This window comes from Agelaius phoeniceus, chromosome 2, assembly GCF_051311805.1.
Source record: "Agelaius phoeniceus isolate bAgePho1 chromosome 2, bAgePho1.hap1, whole genome shotgun sequence".
Lineage (NCBI taxonomy): Eukaryota > Metazoa > Chordata > Aves > Passeriformes > Icteridae > Agelaius > Agelaius phoeniceus.
Genome location: NC_135266.1, coordinates 75,487,851 through 75,513,666, shown reverse-complemented (window position 1 = coordinate 75,513,666; position 25,816 = coordinate 75,487,851). Strand labels below are relative to the sequence as shown.

Here is a 25,816-nt window from a genome sequence, read left to right as displayed (position 1 = left end):
TCTGCAGTAGCAGATTGACAAATACCCTTTACTGATACATTTCTTCAAAGGGAATAAACCTATAAATTAAATTAATTTCTCAGTCTTAATTCTGCTAAAGGGAAGATGGATTTACTCATGGCCTTTATAATCTGCTGTGGGATATCAGTCCTGTTCAGCAGAATGCCTTATTTCTGTTAATTTTCTCTAACTCAAGTGGGAAAGCACCAGGCAGCCTTTTGGTAGATGACTACATACAAATGCTTGAGGAATTATGCAGGAAAATATCTGTTAAGCTTGAACACCCAAGGCATTTTTTTTTGTGATTCACACATCACTTCTTTCAAAGAAGTAAGTCTCTGCTTTTTAATCTATGCAGGGATCAAAAACCATCTCTTTTTTCTAATTCTACAACACATTATCAAACACTGATCATCTGCACAACTTTCACTTCAGCAGACACAATTCAGAAACACATGCAGATTCTCTAAAAATGCTAATAACTCTTCAGCCTGTTAGAAAATGGAATCTGTTTTTCCTTTGCATGTAATCCCTCTGCTTCCCCAGTCATGTGCGAAAGCTCTGCTTGAGCAGCAGCCACTAACACTGCCTGCACAACCCACCAGATAAAGCAATTAACAGAGGGAAGTTTAAGGCCATCTAAGATCTGGCAACTGGCTATTTCTGTCATGAATTCGAATATTGCACATCTGGGAAAAGTGTTACAAAGAAGCCTGCTTTCAGGAAAGGACCCTCAGCAGGAAAATACTCTTGCATCTGCTTAAAGAAGACTCCTGAGTATCGGCTCCTGTGAAGACTACTCAAGGGCGTGAAAATTTGTAGTGGTGTTTCCATTACTTTGGATCACTGACTGGCACAATTATTTTCAAATACCAGGGCTATCACAGCTAAAGGGTTGAGGCTTCTCACCAGTCAAGGACCTGGAAACCTTGAAGAACCTCTTTGTTCAAGGAGAAGCATACTGCACATGTAAGCCTTGCCCACAGAGAGGGGACGAGGATTCCCTCTGCTCCAAGCTGCTCATGAAACACAGATAAAAACTGAAGGGAGTAACAGAAAAAGGGATTAGAAGGTAGTCAAACAGAGATGTAAATGTCCCAAAATACTTTTTCAAAAACATCCACTCTTCACAGCTAGTGAAGAGCCAGGGTCCTGGTTTAGAGAGCTGGTCATGCACAGTGGAGAGCATGAAGGTGAGTGAAAGGGTCAGAGAAGAAGACAGATATGCTCTTTGCTTTGCATACAGTCAGCTCATTTAACTACTAATTGATATAGTTAATTTGCAACATAATTTTAAAACACATTATTCTTCATCACAGCTCTTTCTTTTGACAGAAAGTAGTGTTAGCTGTCTGCTAAACCAGAATTCAACTGCTCTGACTCAGTGACGCTCACCTGCAATGAGACTGGGATGGGCTGAATGGAACCAAAGGGTACCTGTAACAATTTCAAAAAGCAACAGCACATCTGCAGGACTCAGGCATGCAGCAGTGGTCCTCACTCAGCTGAGATATGGAAGAAGCCTGAGGTCTGAAATGGAGCTTCCAGCTGAGAAACAAGAGCTCACCCAGATGTACAACATCCCTTCCTTGACGAAATCAGTCTGGAGGCAGACACCCTTCTCTAAGATCATTAGCTCTGAAGCAGCCCCTTACACTCTGGGAGAAATCTGGACAATTTCCATGCCCAAGGACCTCCTGAGCCTGCTTTCCCAGTGATACTGATTAGGCTGTTGACCTGCTGTTGGGGAAGGCTGCAGCAGTGCTCAGTCAGCAACCCCTGGCATCAGCATGGCTGGGGCATCACACACCACACTACCAGCCATGACTTGGCTCCTCATTCGCTGGCCACATGGCACCAGTGTAGAGGTGGATGGAGCTCACCCACAAATTCCATCACAATACCACAGGGTGTATTTTAGACCTCTTTGTGTGCCCACTATACTCCTGGCCAGCCCTGCCAATGGCGAGTTCCAGGTGCTGGGGCAATGGGATAACACGTCCTTCCAAGTTTCACCCAGCAAGACTGTTCACACAGAGGTGCCTTCTTTAGTGAAGATTCAATGCCAAGAGCCTTGCTGATAGGATATTTCGTAGAGAACATTTTTATCTGTGCAACAAAAAAGCCAACAGATGAAATTTTTCATTTCATCATCTCAAACACCTCACTCAGGTGTTGCTCCCCTTAGCAGACTGCACATTAATTCCTTGTATATTATGAATTGGCAAAATAACTCCTGCTTATTAAAGTATATTAAGATATTTCCATGAAAACATCTTAAAACAGTATCTTGGATCTGCCCTATTTTCTTAGATATTCTTTGGTCAAATTCTACTTGACTTCACATGTAACTTATATCCTAACCTAGTAATCAATCAGAGCAACATTTTCCAACATCACTTCAAGATCTCTTAGTGAAAGAAGCCTTTGATTTAGCCTACAAAAGCCATTTGTAGCTTAAAACAAATCCAGAAATAAACATTTGGGTGGATGATCAAACAGTTCTTTCACCTCAATTTTGTAGAGCTGTACTTTGGCATAGACGCAAAACAACATGTTAGTCACTTCTGATCATTAATTGGTGATTCTTTGGACATTTCCCATAATTAATGCTACGATCTCTACTTTTACAGTGACTATAGAAAGAAGTCTTAAAATGTCAATCAAATTAACACATTCAAAAATACGAAGCTTATACAACATTTTAAGTCACAATTTGTTGAATAGTAAATTCTTTTTTTAGACAAAAAGGCGCTTTTTTTCTAAAAAAGAAAAGAGGAGGATTATTTATGATTGCATCTCTCTTAAACTAAAAAAATCAGCAATACAGTGTTGACGATGTTAACGACTCCTATTTAGAAACAAAAGTCTAGTTCCCAGAACATGCCATATGGATCACTTCTGTTATCAAAAGTTTCATACTCAAGGCATTTAGGCATTTGTAGGAGCAGTCACCAAATGTATTTTCTGCACTTCATCATCATCATCATTGAAAGTCTTGGGTTGGAAGGGGCCCTAAAGATTATCCAATTATCTGCCACAGACAGGGACACCTTCACTAGACCAAGTTGCTCAGAGCCCCATCCAACCTGGCTACAGATGGAATATCCACAGCTTTCCTGGGAAACCTGTGCCCCACTACCCTCACAGGAATGAACATCTATTCTAAACCTATTCTCTTTTTATTTTAAAGCCTTGTCCTATCTCGACATGCCCCTGTAAAAAGTCCCTCTCCACCTCTTTTGTAATCCCCTTTAGGTATTGGAAGGTATTATAAGGTCTCCCTGGAGCCTTCTCTGTTTCAGGCTGAACATCCCCAGCTCTCTCAATGCCAAATGAGACTTTATTTTCTTCTCCTTACTCAAAATAAATACCTTCTTCCAAAGCAATCCCGTTGCAACTGGGCTGATGATAACTAGCAAGGCAAATCAAGATGTAACATCTTACTTACCCTGAGCAAAGGTACCAGATTTTGGTCCCACAGTAGCAGCACAATACACTTAGTTTAGAATTATAATTTGATTTCAGTTATCAGTTAGGGGTCAGGAGGTCCTGACCACAGCCACTGGTACTTCTCTTTGGTTTTATGCTGTCAGTTTTATATTCTTTGTTTTTACCCAACTGCACACCTGAGTACACCAACACTCACAGAACACTCTACTTAAAAAATGTGTAATTTTTGGACAGTGCAAACAGGGGGTTGCTAGGATGGTCCTTCAAGTCCTGCTAGTCCAGTGTGGCACCCTGGTGTGTTCAACACATTCAGTGAGCCCCAATATAATTATATAACACCATGGGAAAAAAACAGAATTGGAGCAGTAAGTCAGTTATTTTTAAATACTGTTTATGTATTTGTTAGTGTTATTCCCATGTCCTTGGAATTCTCTGTGGAGTTCCCCATCACCCAAAATGGTTCCAAAAGCCTTTCAGGACCCTCTGATGCTGCTGAACATAGCTAGGAAACCTCTCAGAGGTCTCTGCATTTTTGGCTGACAGAAAATATTCTCTGTTATTTTATGCTCCTATTCCCAGGAACAAATGCCAGAAACTGAATGTTCAAGACACAGAACAGAAGTTATCCAATAACTGAATTTGAAGCCTTCCTGAGCAAAGAGGAAATAGACTGAATCAGCAGTCCTCTGAGATGAGTGAGAAAATTTGATGCTCTTTTAATGATATGTTCCATGCTTCTTTCACATGGAAATTAAACAACACTGCTTGTCTGCACGGCGCTCACATCACTGCTTTAGACAATATTTTTATAGCAATTTTTCCTTTAAAATGAAAAACTAAACACAATTCAGTGAAGCTGAAAAATCAAAGTTCTTTCAATATGAAGTATCTCCTTTAATACCTGCCAAGCACTGGTATTTTTCCCCTTGGGTCTCAGTGGAGCTGGAATTAACACAGCCTCATCTGTTTTTTCCTTGGTAGTTCTCCTTTACTGGCAGTAACAGAACTCTGAGAATACAGGAGCTCTTCATTACTTTTGCCTGACTTCTACCAGGTGCAATGACCATGGAGGCAGAATGTACTTCCACAGGGGAGTCATCCAAAAGTCTGCACAGCAAAGGACTCTGAGCTTGCAACCTGTCAATGTAAGCCATCTTTTTTTTAAACACTTCAGTATATTATCTGTACTGTCTCAAGCAGGATCCTTTTGACCTGCATCTTCATCAGGGCAGACATTTTTAAAGCTACCAGTTCAACATTTGAGGAGGGAAGTACATGACTGAAGTACTGAGACATGACATGATCAGATCCTACCAACTCCAGTGCTGACAGGAATCCACTACAGCCACTCCACTGGAATATTCCTACGAAGATGCTGTCAGATAGACACAGAAAATTAAAGCTGAAATTGTTTTTATGAAGATCACATTATAACTACATAACAGCCCCTTCTAAGAAAGGGAAAAAAGGATTAAAGTGTCAAAGAAAAAGAAAGGTAATGGGAAAATGAAAATGAAATATGTTTTCATTCCTGTGATGGCTGCATAAATGCTGCTGTTCCAGTGAGCCCACAGCAGAATGAGAATCATTATAGAAAAAGCTGCTGTCTAGTGTGAACAAGAAGATTTATTTCTATTCTTAGAAAGAAAGAGAGAAAGAAAAACAGTAAACCCTAATATATAAAACTCACAAGGCAGACAGAAATTACATTATTTAAAATGTTGAAAATTATATTTCAATATGCCTTCAGCCAGAACCAAATTTTAAAATGTTTACATCTTTCTGAGGTGTCAAAGTATCAAATTTTTATTAATTGTTTGCAATCCACAAAGAGGAAAAATTTTATTTTATTTTTAAGAAGAAAATTATGTGTTAGGAATATCTTGCATGCCTGTCCTCTGTCTGTGGAAAAAGAACATTTAATTATTTTCTCAGATACTCAGTTTTTACTTATAAAAGCCAAAGGTTAGTGACAGGAACAAATAGTATAAATATTATTTTATGGGTTAAGTTCTTTCACTCTCTTTAATCATGACAATATGAGGGAGGTACTATATGCTTTTTTAAAGGAAATGTATCTTAGATATTCCAGCTGGAGAGAATGTGAACATATAGGGTTGTAAAAGGCATATTCAAAAAAATGAAAAATGAAACAACCTACAAAATTTGGGAAATCCTCACAACAGCACATTACAATTTTTTTTTTTTGTGATTGTTTAGCACAGGCAGAAGAACTTGGGCTCTGTGTTCCCTCTAAGCAGTACTTCTGTGGTTTATGTAACTTCTACATCTAACATATCGCTTAGTGAGGTAACTTCTGCCTCAGTATGCCCTAAAAACCCTCAAGTGGCAAAGGAATATTCCCAGAGGAGCAAATCCAGTTACACAGCCACTGGGTCTGCCTGGCTGGGCTGTCCACTTGAACTGTGACTCCCTCCTTAACATGGTAAAGAATTGCAAAGGAAAGGCTCATCCTTTCTGACTGAGTGCTCTGGCCTCCTCAACCATTTCATCACTGCAAAACACAAATGAAACAATGATTAGCACCACTGGCATGGGCCACCTGTCTGACTGTAGGTGATCTGCTGCTACTGACACTGTCAGTCTCTTGGAAGACCTTGGAGTAGAGCAGGGTGAATAAAACACATCCTTGGCGAGAGTAAAAGGCAGCAAAACGTTATCTAGTCAAACTTATCTCCAATACTGCTCAGAGATAGCCGAAACACCTGGCTAGGTATCAGCAACTGCTTTGGAGTCCTGGCTTTTGCAAATCACTATTATCTCACTCTTTCACACTAATTATTCCTAAGGCAAAACCAGCGAAGTGTTATTTCCTAGTAGTATTCCCCTTGATTAGAGTTTTATGACCTTCACAGTCTACAATGTCTGATTCAGCTACATTCCTAGAATATAAACAGCTCCAATGCAGGTACGAGTCTCAGGCAAAGTAAATTTCTGTTAACTGCCTATTCCATCTGGGTCCATGGGCCAGCAAAACATCAGCAAAGCTTTTATTTCATAGACAGTCTCAAAACTTCAGAGCTTTGCTTCCATGTAAATAAAGCATGAAAAATTCACAAGATGCATGGCCAGTGAGCTTGAATAAATTAATATTTAGAGTCAAACCATGCTGTCAACTATAATTTAAATTCAAAAGACTAGATATTTATGAGCTACGATTGGAGGAAACAAGCTAAGTAGTCAAAAACTGGTCCAAAACTACTAAGCTACACTCAAAACCAAACAGGACGGGAATCCCATGGTCCCAATTTGAGGTTTGAAGACAAGATTTAAGGTGGAGGGAGGAAGTGATAAGCTTCCTCTTTTGTGTGGGCTCTTTGGCCATGCAGGACAGTTCTGCAAGTGACCTGGGGTAACTCAGGCTTCCTTCAGGCACGGAGCATGTTCCAGGAGTAGGGCTGGTAGGAGGTTTGGCAATTGCTGGGTAAAGGTGCCCTTACAACCCAAAGCCAACAATGCAAGTAGTGCCACACTTGCACTCACTGCTCCTCAGAGCAATAAACCCAATGTTTATGCTCAGCGGCACACCCAGGTGTTCTCACACCTTCCCACCCATGCACTTGAGAGAGCTCCTGCACAGAGCCCACTCAATCCACAGGGAGACACTCAAGCTTTCCCCCTTCTTTCTAAGTCCATTCAGCCCCTACAAAGAGACACATCAATAAAAACTTAACCTGACTTCACACATTGTCAAGCTGGAGGTTCCAGGACAGGGAGGAGTAAGGCAAAGAGTGACTGAATGTGTCTCCTTTAAGTCAACCATCCATAGGAAAAGTGCTTTTCACTGACATTACACCCATTCAGATCAGATGCCATGAAAAGCACAGTCATTTAGGAACTCAAACAAGCAAATGAGGAAAAGCATGAAAATGTATTTTGAATAACCAACAATTAATTTTAGTCAGTGGAACAAAGAGGTAGGAAAAAAATTCATTCCTGAAAATCAAACTGAATTGTGTCTAAGTATTCCCATCATGTAATGCAAAAATTAATGAAATGCATTTTGTTCCAATTATGACATAGTGTAGTTTAGTAACCCATGCAAAAGTTTTGCAGCAAAAGGAGATATATGGACATTTTCTTGTCCAACCAGCTTCCTTATCAAAACATTATATAAATCATAAGAAGGAAGAGTTTACATGGAGTCACATTGTTTTAACAGCCACTTCACTTGACAAAACAACTTCCAAACAGCTTCTTTGTTTTTCAGCTAATGTAAATGAGAAGGATGTATTTTAATTTTAGATTGCTAAACTTTTTCAGTCCTATTACTGAAAACATTTTCAAAATGGCATTTTCATTGTCCTGTCCTAAAGTAGAATTACTAACAATTCTGGGCCCATTTCACAATGTTATTAAAGTTCTCCAATGCACAACTGTTGGTGAGATAAGAAAGTTATGTCATCTATTGTTTCTCATAACCCACCACAATCTCTAGAAGCAGTCAAACCAGCCAACCCAATTCATCTTGAAAACCATCAAAGTCCATACACATTTTGACAAGCAAATGGGTGGGATAATAGCATTAGCAGAAACAGAAGACACAAATTTGATTCCAAGAGTTCCATGAGCCTGAAAAGCAACGGGAGCTTAGTGGCAAAAGCTGACTGATTGTGAATAAATCAGCTCTAGGAAAAAAATTAGAATTCTTAGATCATGAGTGACAGATGTCCCTTATGCCGGAATGACTTTCAGGCCATTTCATTTTAATTTTATTAGGAGAAGAGGAAAAACAGTTTACAGAGCAAAAGAAAAATATGAGATTATGTACAGTGGGTTTTAAATTAATCTGCTAGTGTCAGGACTGCTTGTCTCATTCAGTTGGCCCAGACTAAAAATACAGAAGGAGATAAAGAATTGACTCTCAATATAAAAAGGGGGACAGCATCCTTCAAGCACTTAAAAAGCTCTACTTTTTTACAGTTTCCAATGATCCACAAACACACTTGGGAAAACACACTGGGAAAGTGCTTTGCTGAAGCAAGGGGCAAGTAGGCTTCTTTGCCAGCTGTTTTACTCCATATTCAATGTGAACACCTGGCTGAGAGTTGCCAGAGGGGTCTCACATTCACAGCTGCTAATAAGCAGCAGAGAAAATCAAATCATGGAGGCTTGGTCCTGAGGGGGCTATCCCCTGCCACATCCTGGATACCACTGCAAGAGGATGTGCTTTCCTCCCCTGAGAGCTAAAAGAGAGGAACACTGCAGGCTTGAACTTTGTCTTACCTGTTTCACAAAGGGACAACCCTTTGTGATCTCTCTTGGTCACTGTGAGAGTCAGCATGCTGGTCTAAATGGACTTTTCATCATTGAATCACTGAATATGTTGAGTTGGAAGGGACCCACAAGGATCATCAAAGTCCAGCTCCTGGCCCTGCACAGGACAGTCCCAAGAGTCACACCATGTGCCTGAGAGTGTTGTACGAGTGCTTCTTGAGCTCTGTCAGGCTGGTGCTGTGACCACTCCCTGGGGAGCCTGTTCCAGTGCCCAACCACTCTCGGGGTGAAAAACCTTTTCCCAAGATCCAACCTAAATCTCCCCTGACAGAGTTTCAAGCCATTCATAAATCTGAGTTATATGTGGCGTTTGGAATTTCTGCCAATATAAAAATTTCAGAGGGTCATTTTTATCAAACTCAGTGTTTCGTATTTTAAACATTGTATTATAATTTGTAAGGTAAAATTTTTCCCTAATAAAGGTATTTTATGTCCAAAATTACTGAAAAAAATTTAACTCACATATATAAATAGAAGTAATTTTTTGCCAGAAGACATTTTGCTGAACTGTTAACTGGGAAGTTATGCTTTTAATAAAATATTCAAAACAAATACCTTCCGTCAGAAAAAAAGTCTGGACACCTCCAGTAATGCAGTTTAGAGTGCCAGCTTTATTCTTAGATAATTTCTAAAGCACCCAGAGGCCTAAGTCAAAGGCCAGTGAGTATCCTTAAAAAACTGATTTATTTCAAATGTACAAAAGGGCTGTTAGTTTGAGCTGAAGAGCAGCAATACAAGAAAAATACAGATGCACAGCATATGGCAGGGAACCTGAAAGCCAGTTTCATCAATGTGGGCCCATGAACTGGTGGGCACCAAAAGTGCTGGCAGGGCTCATCCTGCCAATCCATGGTCCAGGAGGGCTGGGTCTGGATGGAGATCTCGGGGACAGTGGGTCCCTGAGAGGGCAGCCCCATCTCCTCTCAATCTGCCCAGCACTGATGGCTCACGAGGGGCACGTGAGGAGAACGTGCCAGAAGAGTGAAAGCAGTTCCAGAAACACAATTCCTTGTGTTCCCATTCAGCTAAAAACTGAAGCAGCTCCAGGCACCTCAGGGTACTGTCAAGGAGACGAATATTTATATCATGTCACAGATGGCCTTGTTCATCACTACAGTCTGAAAATGGCTGCACTCAGGATGTACCTGTGGGAGCTTCCAGCCCCTGTCTGGTCAGGAAATGGTGGGGGACACCAACCTGCCCTGCATGCACAACTCACTGCCAGGGGGGTTATCAGCTCCCTCCCATGCCAGCACCTTCACCTCAGTGGATGGGCTTGACATGGATTTCAGAACACTCCATCACACGAGTTCAGACTCAGCCCTCCTAATTTAATTTCTTATCCCACATGTGAGTCCACTAACATTCACTGAACTTCTGTGCAGTACAATTGTGTTAACCATGCGTGAAGTTGTAAGAGATCAATCCCAATGGTTAATTGTGACAACAAATTTATTTTTTATTGTTGCAATAAATTATTGCTCCCATAGAGAAGTGTAGAATGAGTTTCCTTAGAGAGGTTAAATAGCAAACATTGTCCTTGATATTTTGAGACAATATCCAAAATTTGGAAAATCTAACTGGATGCTAGTGAAGGTCCCTGGTTAAACACACACACACACACACACACACACACAAAAAAAAAAAAAAAAAAACCCAAAAACTATAGCGAAATGGGAAAAGCAACAGAATGTTTGTATAAGAGGTAGAGCAACAGGGCCCTTCAACATCTGTAGTACCATACCATAGGAAAAAAAACAATAGCAAGCATTTAGCTACATGGGAAAACAGGAAACATGGTGTTGGAAATCATGTTTAAAGCTAGGTATCCATGTTCTTCAGGTGGAGAGTCCTTTTTTTCCTGCTTGGTCTCTAGAACAATGGGATCCTGTAAATGCTCTGAGCTCCAAGGAACAGCCGGTGACATACCAACTTAACAAAATTCTGCTGAGATATTAATGCATGAGGCTGTGCTTCTGCAAAAGTGCAATACAGCTCTGCAGGAAGTGCTACTTACGACCCATACCTCACAGGACTTATACCAGAAACTTAGGATAGTATTATTTATTCCAATTATTCAAATACCAGTAAATTGAAACACACAAATGAGTCTTTAAATAAACTGGACAAGCACTCAACACCCTGAAAGCCAGGACAGGTGCTGTTTTCTGGGGTTTTGGTTTTTTTTAATTTTGCTTGTACGTGTTTAGTTAGGGAAAGATCATGGTTTATGTCTTACTTTCATCTGAACACAGAGCTGGTGTCAGGACTAAATGAAAACTGTTTTCTGATTCTTTCTCACTGCTAGTCTGAAAAAATGTATGATTTATGCATTGAAATGAAAATAAACATCTTTTGAAGAGAGGCTGGAACAGCATCTGTTCATTGCAAAGCCTTTGAGTTTTTGGTTTTTTTAATGCAATAAGACATCTGAACAGGTTCAACACTGCAGCAGAGTTGTCTGGGTCACATGCCTACAACTGCCATTGAAGGTAACCGAGTCTGAAAAGTGTCAGTTATTGCAGAGTCAGATATTTAAAAAAAAAAAAAAGATAAATAGCTTTAAGTGGGATGTGATTCCACTATGAACTGAATAGAGGTGTATGGCAGAGAAATAGGGAAATGTCTGAGTCAGTTACTGGCAACTTTTAAGCAGGGTCATGCTTACAGCTACTGATCTACCTGCCTAATATTCAACTTCCAAACAAGTGCTGGCAAACTGAAAAGAACTCCAAAATGAGTGACATGAGCTATGGGAAAATAATACAGCATGCAGTTCCCAAGGAACAGTCTACTTTTTTTATCCATAAAGGACTTTTATGGATAATGACATGACATAAACTGTATTGCTATGTTCCTCCTCTCAAAATCTATGTAAGCAAGTCAACCACAGCCTATGAATCTGTGCAACTTCTTTTTTTTTTAAAAACCCAAATATCTAGCAAAATGCATCATATGCTCAGCTTTTTTTAATTATTCACAAGCAAAAAATTTTTGGAAGTGCTTATCAAATGGGTGAGACAGAAGAAAATACCTCTTCAGATAAACTGATGTTCTCAAATTAATTCCCATGCCTGCAGCACAACTCCCCTGCACCTCACCATCACTCCTCATTCACACCTCACTCTTCAAAACACAATTTTTCTCCCAGCTGCTGGCAGGCAAAGGATGTCCTTTGCTGCCATCCCCTTCCACCTGCTTCTCTGGTGTTAGTACTGCCTAATCTAAAATCCTGCTTCCAACAAGCCCTACTCCTGCCACTTCTCCCGAGAGCAAGCCACAACCATATGAAATCTGTCCAGGTAAGACAGTATTTTGTGTGTTTAACTTAAATAGGGGAAAAGGCTTTGAAAGCCTCCTTCCCCCACCTAAACCTTCTTCCTCTTCAGAGTGATTTACAGCAGATTCGTTTTGAGCAGAAGACAGTCAAAGGGCTGTGGCTCTGTCCTGGGAGAGGGGAAGGTTTCTGAGAGGGATAGGTGCATTCTGCCTGAAGTGTCATGAAACCAGACTTTCAAACCTCGTTTCCTTCTTGTGATTAAAGGCTAGGGTGACACTGAGGACAGATTCTGAAAAATAAACTCCCTTTTAGTTTCAAGAAGGTTGAATCACATCAACTAATACAAAATTAAAAGCACCAGTTTGTTTCTCTTGGAGGAACATGTTATTTCCAGAGGAAAATGCACCAGACATATGCTTTTTGGTTCCAAAGTATAATGCCAAAGAGGAGCTGGAAATACTGCTGCTGTAAGAAGTAGCTATATTTTGAATTATCATAGAATCATAGAATGATAGCATGGTTTGGGTTGGAAGGGACCTTAAAGATCATCCAGTTCCACTTAGGGCAGCACTATTTCCAAGGCACCCACACACAGACTTTCAAGCCTTTAAGCAAGTTTTAATTAAGTACAAGTACTTTGGTGCATAAAACCCAACCCTACTTCACACCAAAAAACTTCCCTGTAATTCCAGCATGGGCATTGAGACAAATTCCATCCAACCATTGGAGTACTCCACACTAAAGACATGTTCTCAGTCTACTCAGCTGAATGCACTGAACTCAACACAGGGCTCACTGGTTAAGGTAGCTCTCTCCTAAAACATAGAGGAAAGATGCAGTGTAGGAGGACAAGTGCCTGTTTGATTGACTGGAATGCAATAAAACTGGCTTAAGTAACACTCAGTACCACTTACAGACCTGGTTTTCTTGAGTGCAGGGTGAGAGGTAAGAAGAAACCTATAGGAAAGCAGCATTCCAAAAGAGGGAAATAAGATACAGTAAGGTAGCAATGAGAAACTGGCTATGAGAAACTTTCAGAATAAATATTTCAAGCTAGGCCCTAGTAAATGGCTTAAAAACTATTCTTATCATAATACAGCTGGAGTGAAATTAAGGATAAGATACAGGTATTTTGTAAAATTCCTCACCCTTTAATTCAAGCCTTACTATTCAACCCCACTGTGCAGAATTTTCTAAATGGAAATGTCATGATTTGCTACAACTTCACAGGCAAAGCTTATAAATAATCTAGGAAAATATTCACTTGGCTGGGGAATATCACTTAGTCCCTGTTTGCAAGGCATGAGTGGGCTTTCCAGAGTACACAGGACTTGAGCTGCCTTTCTCTGAGCAAAAAATCCTTTCCCACTACACACATATAAAGCACATCCACTTCCAAATTAATATTCTTACCTTATCTTTACTTTCAGAATCAGAATCCTCAAGTTTGGTCCGAATGACAAAGGGTGTAGATAACCTCAGGAGAACTCGTTCAAATGTGGCACTGATTTTAGGAGAGACTATGTCAAAGCACTCTTGGAATTTCAGCGTTTTATGAGTGTCACATCTCAGCTGCTTCCTAAGACCTTCTCCAAGCTGGAGAACCAGCATGTTTGGATCAAACATCAGGTGAAAGGGGAAAGCTCTGCAGAAGGTGCTGATACTAATCCTCAGGTCTAAGGGGGACTGGGAAGTTCCTGGTGGAAGTGCTTTTGTGGTATTTGCATTTTCATGTTCTTTGATAAGGAAAGTCAAACAACTGCAGTTACCTGGATTTGTCCCCTCTGAACACAACTTATCGTTTGTGACCTGTTCTACTTCCACTTCCAAGCGGTAAATCTTCTTTGCTGCCGCTTTTATCATTCCTGGCATTGCAAATCCCACAATCTGATGCGGGTGAAAATAATGAAGCATGAGATTGCCTTCAGGGAGTTCTTTGCATAGGAAAGAAGGAGATTCCAGGGTGGCCTGTCTTCCAAATGAAGTTCTAATATGCTCCAGCAAAGCATCAAAGCCATTGAAGAAGTCTTGAAGGGTCCCACCTACAGCTCGAAGAACTCTTTCATTTTCGTCAAAGCAGATGTTGAAGAATTCCTCCCCAAACTTCTCTTGCATTTCCTCAAACTTCAGACCTATAGGACAATGAGACACTGATATCAACAACATAGCTACTGTGTCACATTTTCCCTTTTTGCCTCTATTTGCCCAGGATTTTTCCAAAACAGTGAGAGCAGCTTTTTCACTAGATACCTATCTATAGGTTTCTGTGGTGGTTGGGAATGGAATAACCCTAGAAGCCAATTTTTTTAAGTCCTCATTGTTTCAGCTTTCTATCTCAGTCAATTATTAGTGAGCCTGTTTCCTTTTCCTCACTGTTACAAAATTACCCAGGTGTTTGTATAGTTTTAAGATATAATAGAATAAAAGGAAGTATATATCAGCTGTCTGTGAATTACAAATATCCAGAGTTTTCAAAGGAAATTAATCTGGGAATTAACAACATACATTGAAATCATACAGAATTACCTATCAGTCAACTAGTGAAACACCTTAAAATTCCTCTTGAATTTGAACAGAAATGAAGGGCAGTTATTTCTTTCCTGAGAGCACAACAGGCCCTTTATTTTTATGTGTATTCAGCATGCTTTATAACATTGGTAATATCCCAGTGGATCACTGAACTTCTCATTGTTTAGACTGCTTCTAGGCTTTCAATTTGGGAAGAATAGAGTGGTTAGTGACTTTTATACCTGAGGTATAACAGGGCACAGAAGTCATGTTGTTTGCAGACAATAACCTTTTATAAACTCAAGGCAGTGTCTGAACAGCCTATGTACACAGGCATAGTTAACACAATCAATATTCACAAGGGATTTCAGTGTTTCCCAGCTTTACAGTCTGCAATGATGTATGATTAATAGCAAATTAAAATGCATTAAATTACGTATATGAATATGACAACATAAGAACATGACAAAGCATATTTTATAAAAGAAGTAATAGCTATAATTTGGGAAAGTTCATTCAAATGCCATTACTCATAAAGAAATTTGGTCACTAAACTAGGTTATTACAAAAATATTCCCAGGATCTTTTATGACCACAGATGGTCAGCTCTGCAGCTAAGCCAAAAGAAAGTACCTCTGGTACACAATGCCCCCTAATATCCTGACTCAGAAGACTATGTGCCAACTCCTGACTCATTACCATTACGCCTGCATAACATGGCATTGCAACATCTTACCAAAAAATACTCACTATAACCCAAAAAGAATTAAATTCTAACCCATACCAATACTGTCATAACTGGATATTAATAGCAAATAGCTAAGAAATCATCATATTCATATATATACACAAACAGATATTCATACTTTTAAATCTCATTGTTCTGTATAGTGAAGTGTGAGCAACTTTAGAAGTCTGTGTGTAAAAGTGAGCAGTCTAGCAGGGGCACCCAAGGCTGTAAGACTGCAGAGGGGAGCAGAACAGCATCAGAAACCCCTGGGCTATTAATACAAATGGCCAAATATATCCCACAAAGCCACCCAAAAGACAGCACAGGTGAACTGCCTTTCAAATGTATTGTACAAATACAGTGCAGCAGCTGCCCTGGCGCCACTGACTGCAAATGAGGTTTGCAGAACTGATCACTCCTGGACTCTGCTGCTACACATGCAAGCCTCACCTCATTATCACTGCTGGGAACTCTATCTCAGTATTTGGCCTGAGGTTTTGCTGATTGTCTTAGATTGGTCTCGTTGTCCATCCTGGGGAGCTGGCTGTTCAGTCTGGATGCAACATACTGACCCCAAGCAACAGGAATTATACCTGGCTCGAGGACGTCCCACTACTTTTAAGAACATTTGAGCTTGAATTGAGTAACACAGAGTACAGCAGAAAATCAGATCAGCTTTAATAGAAAAATGGATATGACCAAACTCAAACAAACTGCTGGTCTATGTTAGTCATGAATTTTCTCTACAAGAACAGACACTATGATATACTAAGGAAATTAAACTAAGTCAAGCAACCTTCAGAACCAAGAATCATTATGTTACTTTCAAAGAAGTTTCTTCCTTAGCCTTACCAACAAGACAATAATTTTTGCATGAAGCATGATGTTTATCTTTGAATTAAAAGTATTTATTCCTTGTTACACAAACACACAGATTAAGTTTTTCTGTATTTCTCTGCAAAGCTATTGGCTCCAGTGATTTCTTTGTGTAAAGTTGCACAAAATATTCCATACATATTTTTACTCAATTATTCCTGCCTCTCTTATTGAAGCAAACAGATGAACAGATGCTCACCTAGCACTAACTCTGTATATACTTCAGTATAACCTTTTTACTTGCTACCATATAAATGATCCTAATACTTTGCAAATCTTTTGTAGATTTTCTCCCTACCCATATTTCTACACATAGCTGTTGAGGTTTAAGCCCAGCTGGCAAGTAAACACCACACAGTCACTTGCTTAGCCCTCACACCCCAGAGAAACGGGGAGGAGAATCAGAAGTAAAGCTTGTAGGTTGAGATAAGAACAGTTTAATAATTGAAACAAAAGGGAAATATAATAATAATAATAATAATAATAATAATAATAATAATAATAATAATAATAATAATAATAATAATAATAATAATAATTTTTTAAAACCCCACACATTAAGGCAAGTGATGCCCAATGCAACTGCTCACCACCAGTGCCAGTCCCTGTCCTCGTTCAGGTCACTCCCCCAGTTTATAAACTGGGCGTGACATTCTAATGGTGTGGAATGTCCCTTTGGCCAGTTTGGGTCTCAGCTGTGCTCCCTCCCAGCTTTCTTGTGCCCTTCCTCATTGGCAGAGCATGAGACACAAAAAACGTCCTTAGCTTAGGATAAACACTACTTAGCAACAACCAAAACATAAGTACTTATCAACATTATTCTCATACTGAATCCAAAACACAGCAAAGTACCAGCTACTGAGGAGAAATGAACTCTATCCCAGATAAATCCAGGACAATACCAGACTGGGAGATAGTTTTATTTCAAGTAGAAAAACCTTCATGCTAAAAAAAAGAATCCCAGAACTCACTGTGTCTATAATGCACACTTTATCACTTTATTACATTTAGAGATTTCTACGAGCTAGTTGTTATTTTTAAATATTACATTCAGTATGATTTCCAATTTCAACATATATGGTATGTCCTGGTTTCTTCTTTTATGCCGAGAAAATACAAACAAAATTAAAATAATCTTCTTCTAACCTTCAGATTACACATCTGCATAAAAAGTCCAATCTTTTCAAACTCATCTCACATTCAATTGTTGAACAATTGTTTTTCTGTTTGATTTTGCAGTGGAATCATTCAAATTTAATATGGCATTGAAAATGTGAGTCAACTTCTGTTCATCAAAACTGACAATTTGCTATTCCATCCTGAAAAGCCAGCATCTCCATTCTTTCTTTTTCACTGTCGACCTCTAAGCAAAATTTTCATTCAGCTTCCCAGGAAAAAATAAATATATTTGATATCTGTATGAGGGCCTGGAACTTCCAAATGCAGAGGCCACTGAACTCCCATTATCACCTCATGTAGGACCCCAACACAGCTTCCTAATGAGCGCTGGCTTGCAATTAATATAGAGGAAAAGGTCTTCCCTGGTTTCACCAAGACACTCCACTAAGTGGTAGCAATACAAAATAAACCAAAAATCATCCCAACACTCTCTGCTGTTCCCCAACTGAAGTAACTCATTATTTTGAGCTTCTGCTCTTTACAAACCTTCTACTAATATAGTGAATGAAGTCTTAAAAATGCATTAGTCTCAATTTGTTTTCCTCCTGGAGAGGGATCTACTGTGTTCCTACTACTTAAATTGACATCAGGAGGACAAATCACATCATAACTTTAATGTTTTTTTCTTACTAGTTTCTTTTTGCTGCTTTTCCTTACAATGTCACTTTTATTCTAGTCCCTATTGGAGAGAAATTAAATATGCACATTAGAAAATGAGGCAAAGCAACCACAGAATGAAAATATTGCTATAGACCTCCACTAAAACGCACTTTTGGATCTGTGAAAAATTATTATACTTTGAAAATGTGCCTCAAAGACATTGAGAGAAGGGATCCTATATTTGCTATCCAGATCCAAAATTACCAAAGTCTTTAAGCACAGGTTCAAAGTACAAATTAAGTATTTCGCTGAACTGGAGCAGAAATAGATGACTTCATCCTATAATAACATACTAGCAAAAGATTTTCACTTTCTTTTCAGCAGTTAATGTAAACTGAAAACACACTACAAAATGTCAAGGAATTAATGCACTATTTTTAAGTATTTTGTACATTATGAAGTGGAGAAATTAGGTAAGAATCTGTTCCCATAAAGAAAATTGCAAATCTTGAGAAGCAATCAGAAGATAAAAAATCAAATTTGATAAAAAAATATGATGTGATGTGATAAAAAAAATCAATGTAATTCATTAACTGGTACAGCATGCAGAAGCAGTTACAAGCCATCCAGTTTTTCCTAAAAGTAAATAATGAAGACAATGGCTGCAGAGTGGCCAGCATCTGACTCATTTGGCATTGAAAAATAGTTTTTGTTTCTGAGATACCATTCAGAATCTGTAAATATCAAACCTTAAGAGGTTGGAACAATTAAATATGCAATTCCAGACCTCATACTGTGAACAGAAGCAGAATTTGCCACCTTCAGTTATAGCAAGTGTCTCTTAAATGTTTTTGGATAATCAAATTTTTGGCATCAGTAACATCTTTTCCTTAAATAGACCTGTGGACAGAAAAACAGGTGGCAGTTCAGAATTTTAAAGAATTATTTCAGATGGTAGGGAAAGCAACATTTAGTCTCTGAATAAAAAAGGTTTTCTTGTGTAGAGACTAATGCTGAAGGTACAGTAGATGAATCATTTGGCTTGTAAGTGAGCCTAGTACCAGTATCTAATTACTGTGTAAATGACTTAGATTTTACTTCATTATGATTGTGTATTTATATCATCCTGGGAATCCAGATAGCATTTTTATATTACCTTTTGGTGGTTTTTACATAAATACAGTAACATCATTTTATGCCTTTACCTATGGTTGTGACACAACTGAGAAACCTACACAACACCTCTCTTACAGAGACAGGCAGGGCCTGCATATCTTTCACAGAATATAAATGAGAACTACTGTTAAAAAAAGAACTCCTGACACTTGTTCACTGTAATATTTCTTTTATCCACTTTTAATGAGGTAGTTTCTTTCCTTGTCCTTTGACCAGTGATAGAAATACCACTGTAATTATTGCCTCTTGCTGAGCAGCTGATTGCCAGTTCTTAACATAAATATAAAAGATTCTGCTCAAAACTGATGAAACAGGAAGCTCACATGAGATATTAACAACAGGCAGTGGAAGAGGTTTTTGCCCCCATATAGTGCTCTCAGTAGCCGCGAATTCTGCAAGCAAAGCCAAGCTATGTGAAGCAAGACTATCATGATTTTATGTCCCCCACTACCACCTGGGAGGCTCACTTCTTACATTTGCACAGGGCTCATTAAATGAAAACTGCAGTCATTAGATTGGTAGTTCCTAAAAATTAGGCAGAGCAGGTTTGTTTCGTGCTAACTCTAAACATTAAACAGTAATAAGGATTTTTTTAATTTGCTTTTTTTTCATTAAAGTAAATATATGTGCCTTTGAATTAACATAGGGAGCAGAACTGCACTTCCTGGAACAAATAAAATTGCAATGAAATCTAAAAGCTCATCCCACGAAATGCAGAATTATCTCTCATAACTCCTCACATATATAAAGGGCTCAACTCATCTGACTAAATATAGAAATCTAATGCTCCTTGAGTCTTCATAAGGCATCCAAGACATCTACAAAAGAACCAACAGATAGCTACTGTATCTGCCAAGATGAGGGACCTAAGGGAGACCTACACATTTTTGAAGGTTTGACAGAGGCCACAAGATGCCTCACAGCACTCAGATAATGACAAACACCTACATTTAGTCCATGAATCACGGCCAGAAAATGTTCTTTATAAATAGTCTTCCACAAGATGCTATTGTACATCATAATTCCAAACCGCTCATTATCTGCTGGAAGTTCATCTGCTTTCTAACAATAAATAGCTCTGATTTGAGAAGAGTGGGATGTCTAAGGCCATTTGGTATAAACATTTGTCCTTTTCTAATTGAGATGTACTCATCTCAGTTTTGAAATCACATGAATTATGTGCTTTTTGTTTAGATTACTTTTGTGTTGCCAGTGCACTGTAACATCTGCTAAATAACAGGAGCCCTGTGAGTATAGCTGAGACCCCCCAGGATAAAGTATTATTAGAATCCATTAGTATTGCCAATCCTCTGGGCCGTGTAACATTTCCTTTTACGCCATTTGTAAACCAACAACTTTAATTATAAATCAGGCTGTGTATCCTAAATTAGTTGCATCCTAATGACTAGCTGCAGTTCTTAGTGCAAAGGGAAGTGATAAAAATTTATGTACTTTCAGTATCTAAGCATTTACAGTTCTCAGACACCTCCCAAGCAGTCAGTCTACCAAACCGTTGTTTACCTTTTCCAAACACTACACTTGGTCTAAGGTGGTTAGAAGGTAGGCTAAGATCTGTCCTGGCACCTCCTTTTCGATTATTTCCTGCCTTTTCAAAAACAGTATTTCTCAGCAGTTATTTAAGAGTTACCAGAATGATCCCAAATATATTCCTCTTTAACAACAGAGGATCACAGAAGCATAGAATATTCGGAATTGGAAGAGACCTAAAAGGATCATCAAAATGCAACTTCTGGCCCTGCACAAGACATCCCCAAGAACCACACCATATACCTGAGAACACTGTTCAAGCACTTCTGGAATTCTGTCAGGTTTGGTGCTGCGACCACTTCCCAAATGCTCAGCAGTGGAGCAATAAAAATTGAACAGCCTTCACGTCAGTGAAGCCCTCAGCCACCCTCTGGGTGATTAACCTTTTCCTAATATTCAGACTAAACTTGCCCTGACACAGCTTCATGCCATTGTCTCATAGAAGAGCTAAGATTTTCTTAGTTTCATAAAGGAAACACAGATCTTTAACTTCGACAAATGTACAGAGAACAAATGACTTTTATAGAATTATGCCCTTTGTACTAAATGAAGGATCAGCCCTGCAAGTTATATTTAGTCATGAAGTGATCTGCCCTATATAAAGCAGCCTGCAGCACATGTTCTCTTTGGTAGTGACAAGCAAATGTCACCCAGAGCAAGAACTCTCTAAAACCTTACACTAGCAATGGATTCCACCTCCTCCTCGGTGACTTGGGGAAGCTGAATCCAGAAACACAATTTATCTCCCTGACAGGACAGGGCTCTGGGCCAGGATTCCATAAAACTTATCATCAGGGTATTAGGGAATCCCTAGGGAATTGCCACTGCACCATATCATCCTCCAAACAGAAGATGCCCAGATAGATAGACCAACAAGCAAATTCTTCACATCACTCTCTGAAGCAAGATCAAAAGAAAGAGCATTATTATCCCACAAGGTACAAATGCTTATAGGAAAAATTCTTGCAATAAACTTGAGTCCACATGCAGAGCTGACTTAGCCATTGGTATGTGCTGTGCATTTTTTAAGCCAGATTTTTATGAGAAAAAAATAATTATGTTGTATAAATTGTTTGCTTGAATTTAAAAAATGGAGGAGAATTTTTTTCTGTGCCTTAAGCAATGGAAAGTCAGATAGGTAAAATTACTTCTCCAGGCCTTTCTGCTGAAACCATGATCTGATACAAGTGTATTTGTAGCTTCAGACTGTGTGACCAAGTGTAATTTATAGAGTTTATCTAACATGGTGCTGCAGTACATGCAATTTAGATACTGCAGTTTAAAATACACAAATGGGCTTTCAAAGACAACATTTCTTCCACGTCGTTAGAGACTTGGTGTGAACAGTTACTTCTGCTTTGCAGATTTTGCACAACAGCTCTTTTTATATGACTTTATGAATTTAGGTTACTTTTCATTAGTTTTACTATCAAAGTGAGGACAGATTACACAGCTCCTCAGCAAGATGCAAAGAGGCTCCAAAGGAAATATTGATGCTGTTTAAAAGACAGATAACTGCCTTAATGAAGCTCCCTTTCTTTTTTTCCTTGTGAAGGACTGAAGAGTGAAAAATAGTTCGCGTTCACAAAGGCTACACTAATTGTTTGCAGTGTCTGAAAAGAGTGTTTGGATGAGGTGAGGTGAAGGTTGTACAGTTTTTATCTGACTTGTGCATTTGGGATGTGAGAAATATCATGTGATATATTGGAACTACTGAGTGGGGTTCAAAAAGGAAAATCGAGCATTTCTCTACTGCTTTGTAGAACTCAGTAGCACAGACTTTCTTTGAATATCTGCCAAAGAAATAAACAGGAGATAGGTCATGAAGGCTTTATGTCCCGGAATAAATTCCTTAATAGCAGTTACAAAACAAAAAAAAAAAGTTTTTATCCGTAATTTCCTATTCCTATTGCCAAAGTTTTAATTTGCAGCTACATGAAGGTCTTCTGCTTTATTCTGGAAGCATTTAAGTAAAAATGCACATTCTAATCTTACATGAAATCAAATTATTTTAAATCATGAGGACAAAAGCAGGCCCAAACGAGATTTGCTGTCATTGTTCAAAATGCTGAATGTACAAAGGGTATGAAAATGTCTTTACTTCAAGAAGGTTGAAATCTGAATAGCACTGACATGTGGTTTAAAGGATTACAAAAATCCTGTTATCTCCATTATACAGATGGGAAATTGAGGCACAGAAAGAATAAAAACTTGCCCAAGGTCAAATAAGGAATCTCTCCAGATATAACTTTTCTCTCTAACATACCTCAGTATAACTTTATAGTCACCTAAGAAAGAAATGTGGTAGCAATCCACATAACATACTTCATCATGGACATCTTTCTCTTATCATTTATTTCTAAAATAGGTTCAAACCAATACTGTCAATCTCCTCTGAACACAGTTTAGTGGTGTACTTGGCAGTGTTGCATTAAAAATTGGACTTGATGATCTTAAAAGGTCTTTTTCAACCTAAAGGATTCTTCTTATGAAGGACACTGTAAAAGTATGCACGCACCAATTAATGAAAGCTGAGTCTATCATGAAGCTGTCTGGACTATTTTTGAAAGGATGGAAAGTTAAATTAAATACTACAGCCTCAGAAGCTGTCATTGTAAAGGAAAACAGTGGGACTGATCTGGTACCACACACAGTTTACAGCATGTGAATCTGATGGATATGGGTTCCTTCCAATACAGTGGTTTAAAGCAGGGAGACTTGTACTGATGTCTAGACTTGTAGCAGAGCGACTCAGCAAGGAGACAAGGAGAACCAGGTCCTTGCACTGCAGGAAGATGGTGACACAATTTAGTGCTGACTTGACAGGAGGAAAATTGCAGCATCCATACATGATAAATCACATGCACCGAGCTGAGTGAACAGCTTGCAGTCAGCACTTCCCTGTGAGCAGTGCAAGCACCAGGACCACAGTGTGAAGCATCTGCTCACAGTCTTCCAAGCTTACCAGAGATCTCAGCATTTTCAGTCTTCTGATGAATAAGGAATGCCAAATGACTTTTTTAGAGGTGGTTAGGAGATTGGAAGAGGTGAATCATGTTGGCAGTATCTAAGGTCAGAGAGCAGGAAGATGCTTCTAATCATCTTTAAGGAAACATTTTCTTCCATGTCTACTCAGCAAGTGTCTCTTACTGCTCATATAAATGAACTAAGAGCCAGATTTGGTTCAACAGTTTCTCTAGCCTTCATCACAATCAGATTCATGCTTGCCTCCTGTCTCAGCAATGCCACTTGCTCCAGGTACACACCCCAGTGGTTACATCCCTCTTTCACAGAGGCCGATCTTACCAATCCTTATTCAACAAGAAAAATAATTGTGTATGTGAGAATTAATTACACAGCCTCCATTAATTTTTTCCCTGTTGTGATAGAAGCTACAATTAAAATAAAGAAGTTGGGTTTACTGCTCATTCCCTTATGTTCTTATCCCAGATACGGAGAAGGATTGCTTTTAAATTATCTCAGGGTTTTGCTCATACTGAAGTGGGTTTTTTTGCTAAGAACTCTTTCTTTAAGAGGCAAACTTGTCCAAGAAAAAGTCTCTGCAACCTAATTTTCAACAAAGCCCACTTTAATAGTTCCCCAAGATAGTAATGCTTAGATGTTATCCCTCTACTTTGGCCCCAATCTGCCCCTAATAAACATGCATTTTGAGGATACCACTGAAGAAACAGGTTGCACATTATTCAGCCATGCTGAGGTACGGGGACTGACATACTGCTTTAAAGGCACTATGAAGGTGAAAAATTATTCATAACTGTTTTCTATAACTCATACTTTGTGTCATGGTGAAACAAGTACTGAATGTCTAGTCTGGCTTTTTATAATATTAATATGCACCTGATAACATGAAAAGTCTCTGCTTTGCATGAGTTCTGCCTTATCACTCATATTTGTTTTAGAGAACTGGCATGCAAATATTTTAGAGTTAAAAAAGAAAAGGTAAATAACACTGGACACATTTAGAATTTGATTGTTCTAAATTCTCTCCATGACATGCAAAATACAAAATGCCACCTCTTTCTAGCAGCAGCTAAAGGCACACAGAATATCCCTGACAGCACCTAGCATTTTACAGAATAAGGCACTGGATAGCAAAAAAAAAAAAAAAAACCAAAACATTTTGAAATTTTGAATGTCAGTGAAACACAGTCATCCCTAAACTAGATCATGTTTGCTGTTTCACAGAGCACACCAAATCTGCTTAACAGTTTGCAGTAAGACAGATACACAATGCATATCCTCCAAAAGTATTTTAAGTCAGCAGGATACAATGGTAAAGACCAGAACATGAGCAGACTATCACCTCACCATATTCCCCTGACATGGAAAGTTAAAACTTATCTTCACTTATCGTACACAGTCAGATTTCAGTGTTGTGCCTCTTGCTGAAGAAAATCTAAGTTTCCAGAATGTTTCATGACTCAGGTACACCCTGCTGCTGTTTCTCAGGCCCTCCATCCACCAGGCCCACAGAAGATAAAAGTGTCTGTTGTCCTGCAGAGCCCCTATAAAAACACTAGAGATATTTCCAAGGCCTGCACAGAAGCAAGTCCACTTGCCAAAAGCCTTTGAAACTTCTCAAATCACTGGGTATTGCTCAATACACATTCACTGCCTCCACTGAAAATCATGTCTGGATTGTCTAAAAAGCTCAAAATGTATGTAGAAAAGGAGGCAAATGTAGTAACAGTGCACTGGTATGCTGCTCCCTAAATTCTAAATTTCTGTGGTTGGAGCAAAAATTTCTTGTTTCATTGTTGGCATTAGGATGGTGAGCAAACCTTCCTTGCTAAAGGAAGCAACTAAAGGAAACAAATTCCCTTGAAAAAACACATACCAAGCACATTAGCCGTACACTGGAGAATTCCTGAGACATCTTCAGTTTCTTCATTGCCAGAGCAGTCTGTGTAGGAGCATCTGTTTGATATATTGTGAAAATTCTTCTCTGCATCTCTGTAACTACAGGAAAAAAAAAAAGTTATAACAACTTATACAAATGCAAAGTCAACGAATGTCTTTCAGAAGTGGTGGCAAAGGATTAAGGATTAATTGCCCCATGATGGGCAATTTCAAGATTCAGCTGGACAGAGTGCTGGGCTATCTTGTATAGACCATACTTCTGCCAAGAAAGGTTGGACTCGATGAGC

General features: G+C 38.9%; 1 protein-coding gene across 3 annotated transcripts in view; it reads right to left on the bottom strand.

Moving 5' to 3' along the window:
• Positions 1-25,816, bottom strand: part of GUCY1A2 (guanylate cyclase 1 soluble subunit alpha 2) — a 220,229-nt gene that overhangs the window by 179,261 nt on the left and 15,152 nt on the right. For all 3 annotated transcript variants that reach the window (XM_077173940.1, XM_077173939.1, XM_054627809.2), the window contains exons 3-4: positions 25,507-25,628; positions 13,445-14,163 (exon numbers count right to left, since the gene is read on the bottom strand). In XM_077173940.1, coding sequence (XP_077030055.1) covers positions 13,445-14,163; positions 25,507-25,628 — 841 coding nt within the window. The remainder of the gene's footprint in view (positions 1-13,444; positions 14,164-25,506; positions 25,629-25,816) is intronic.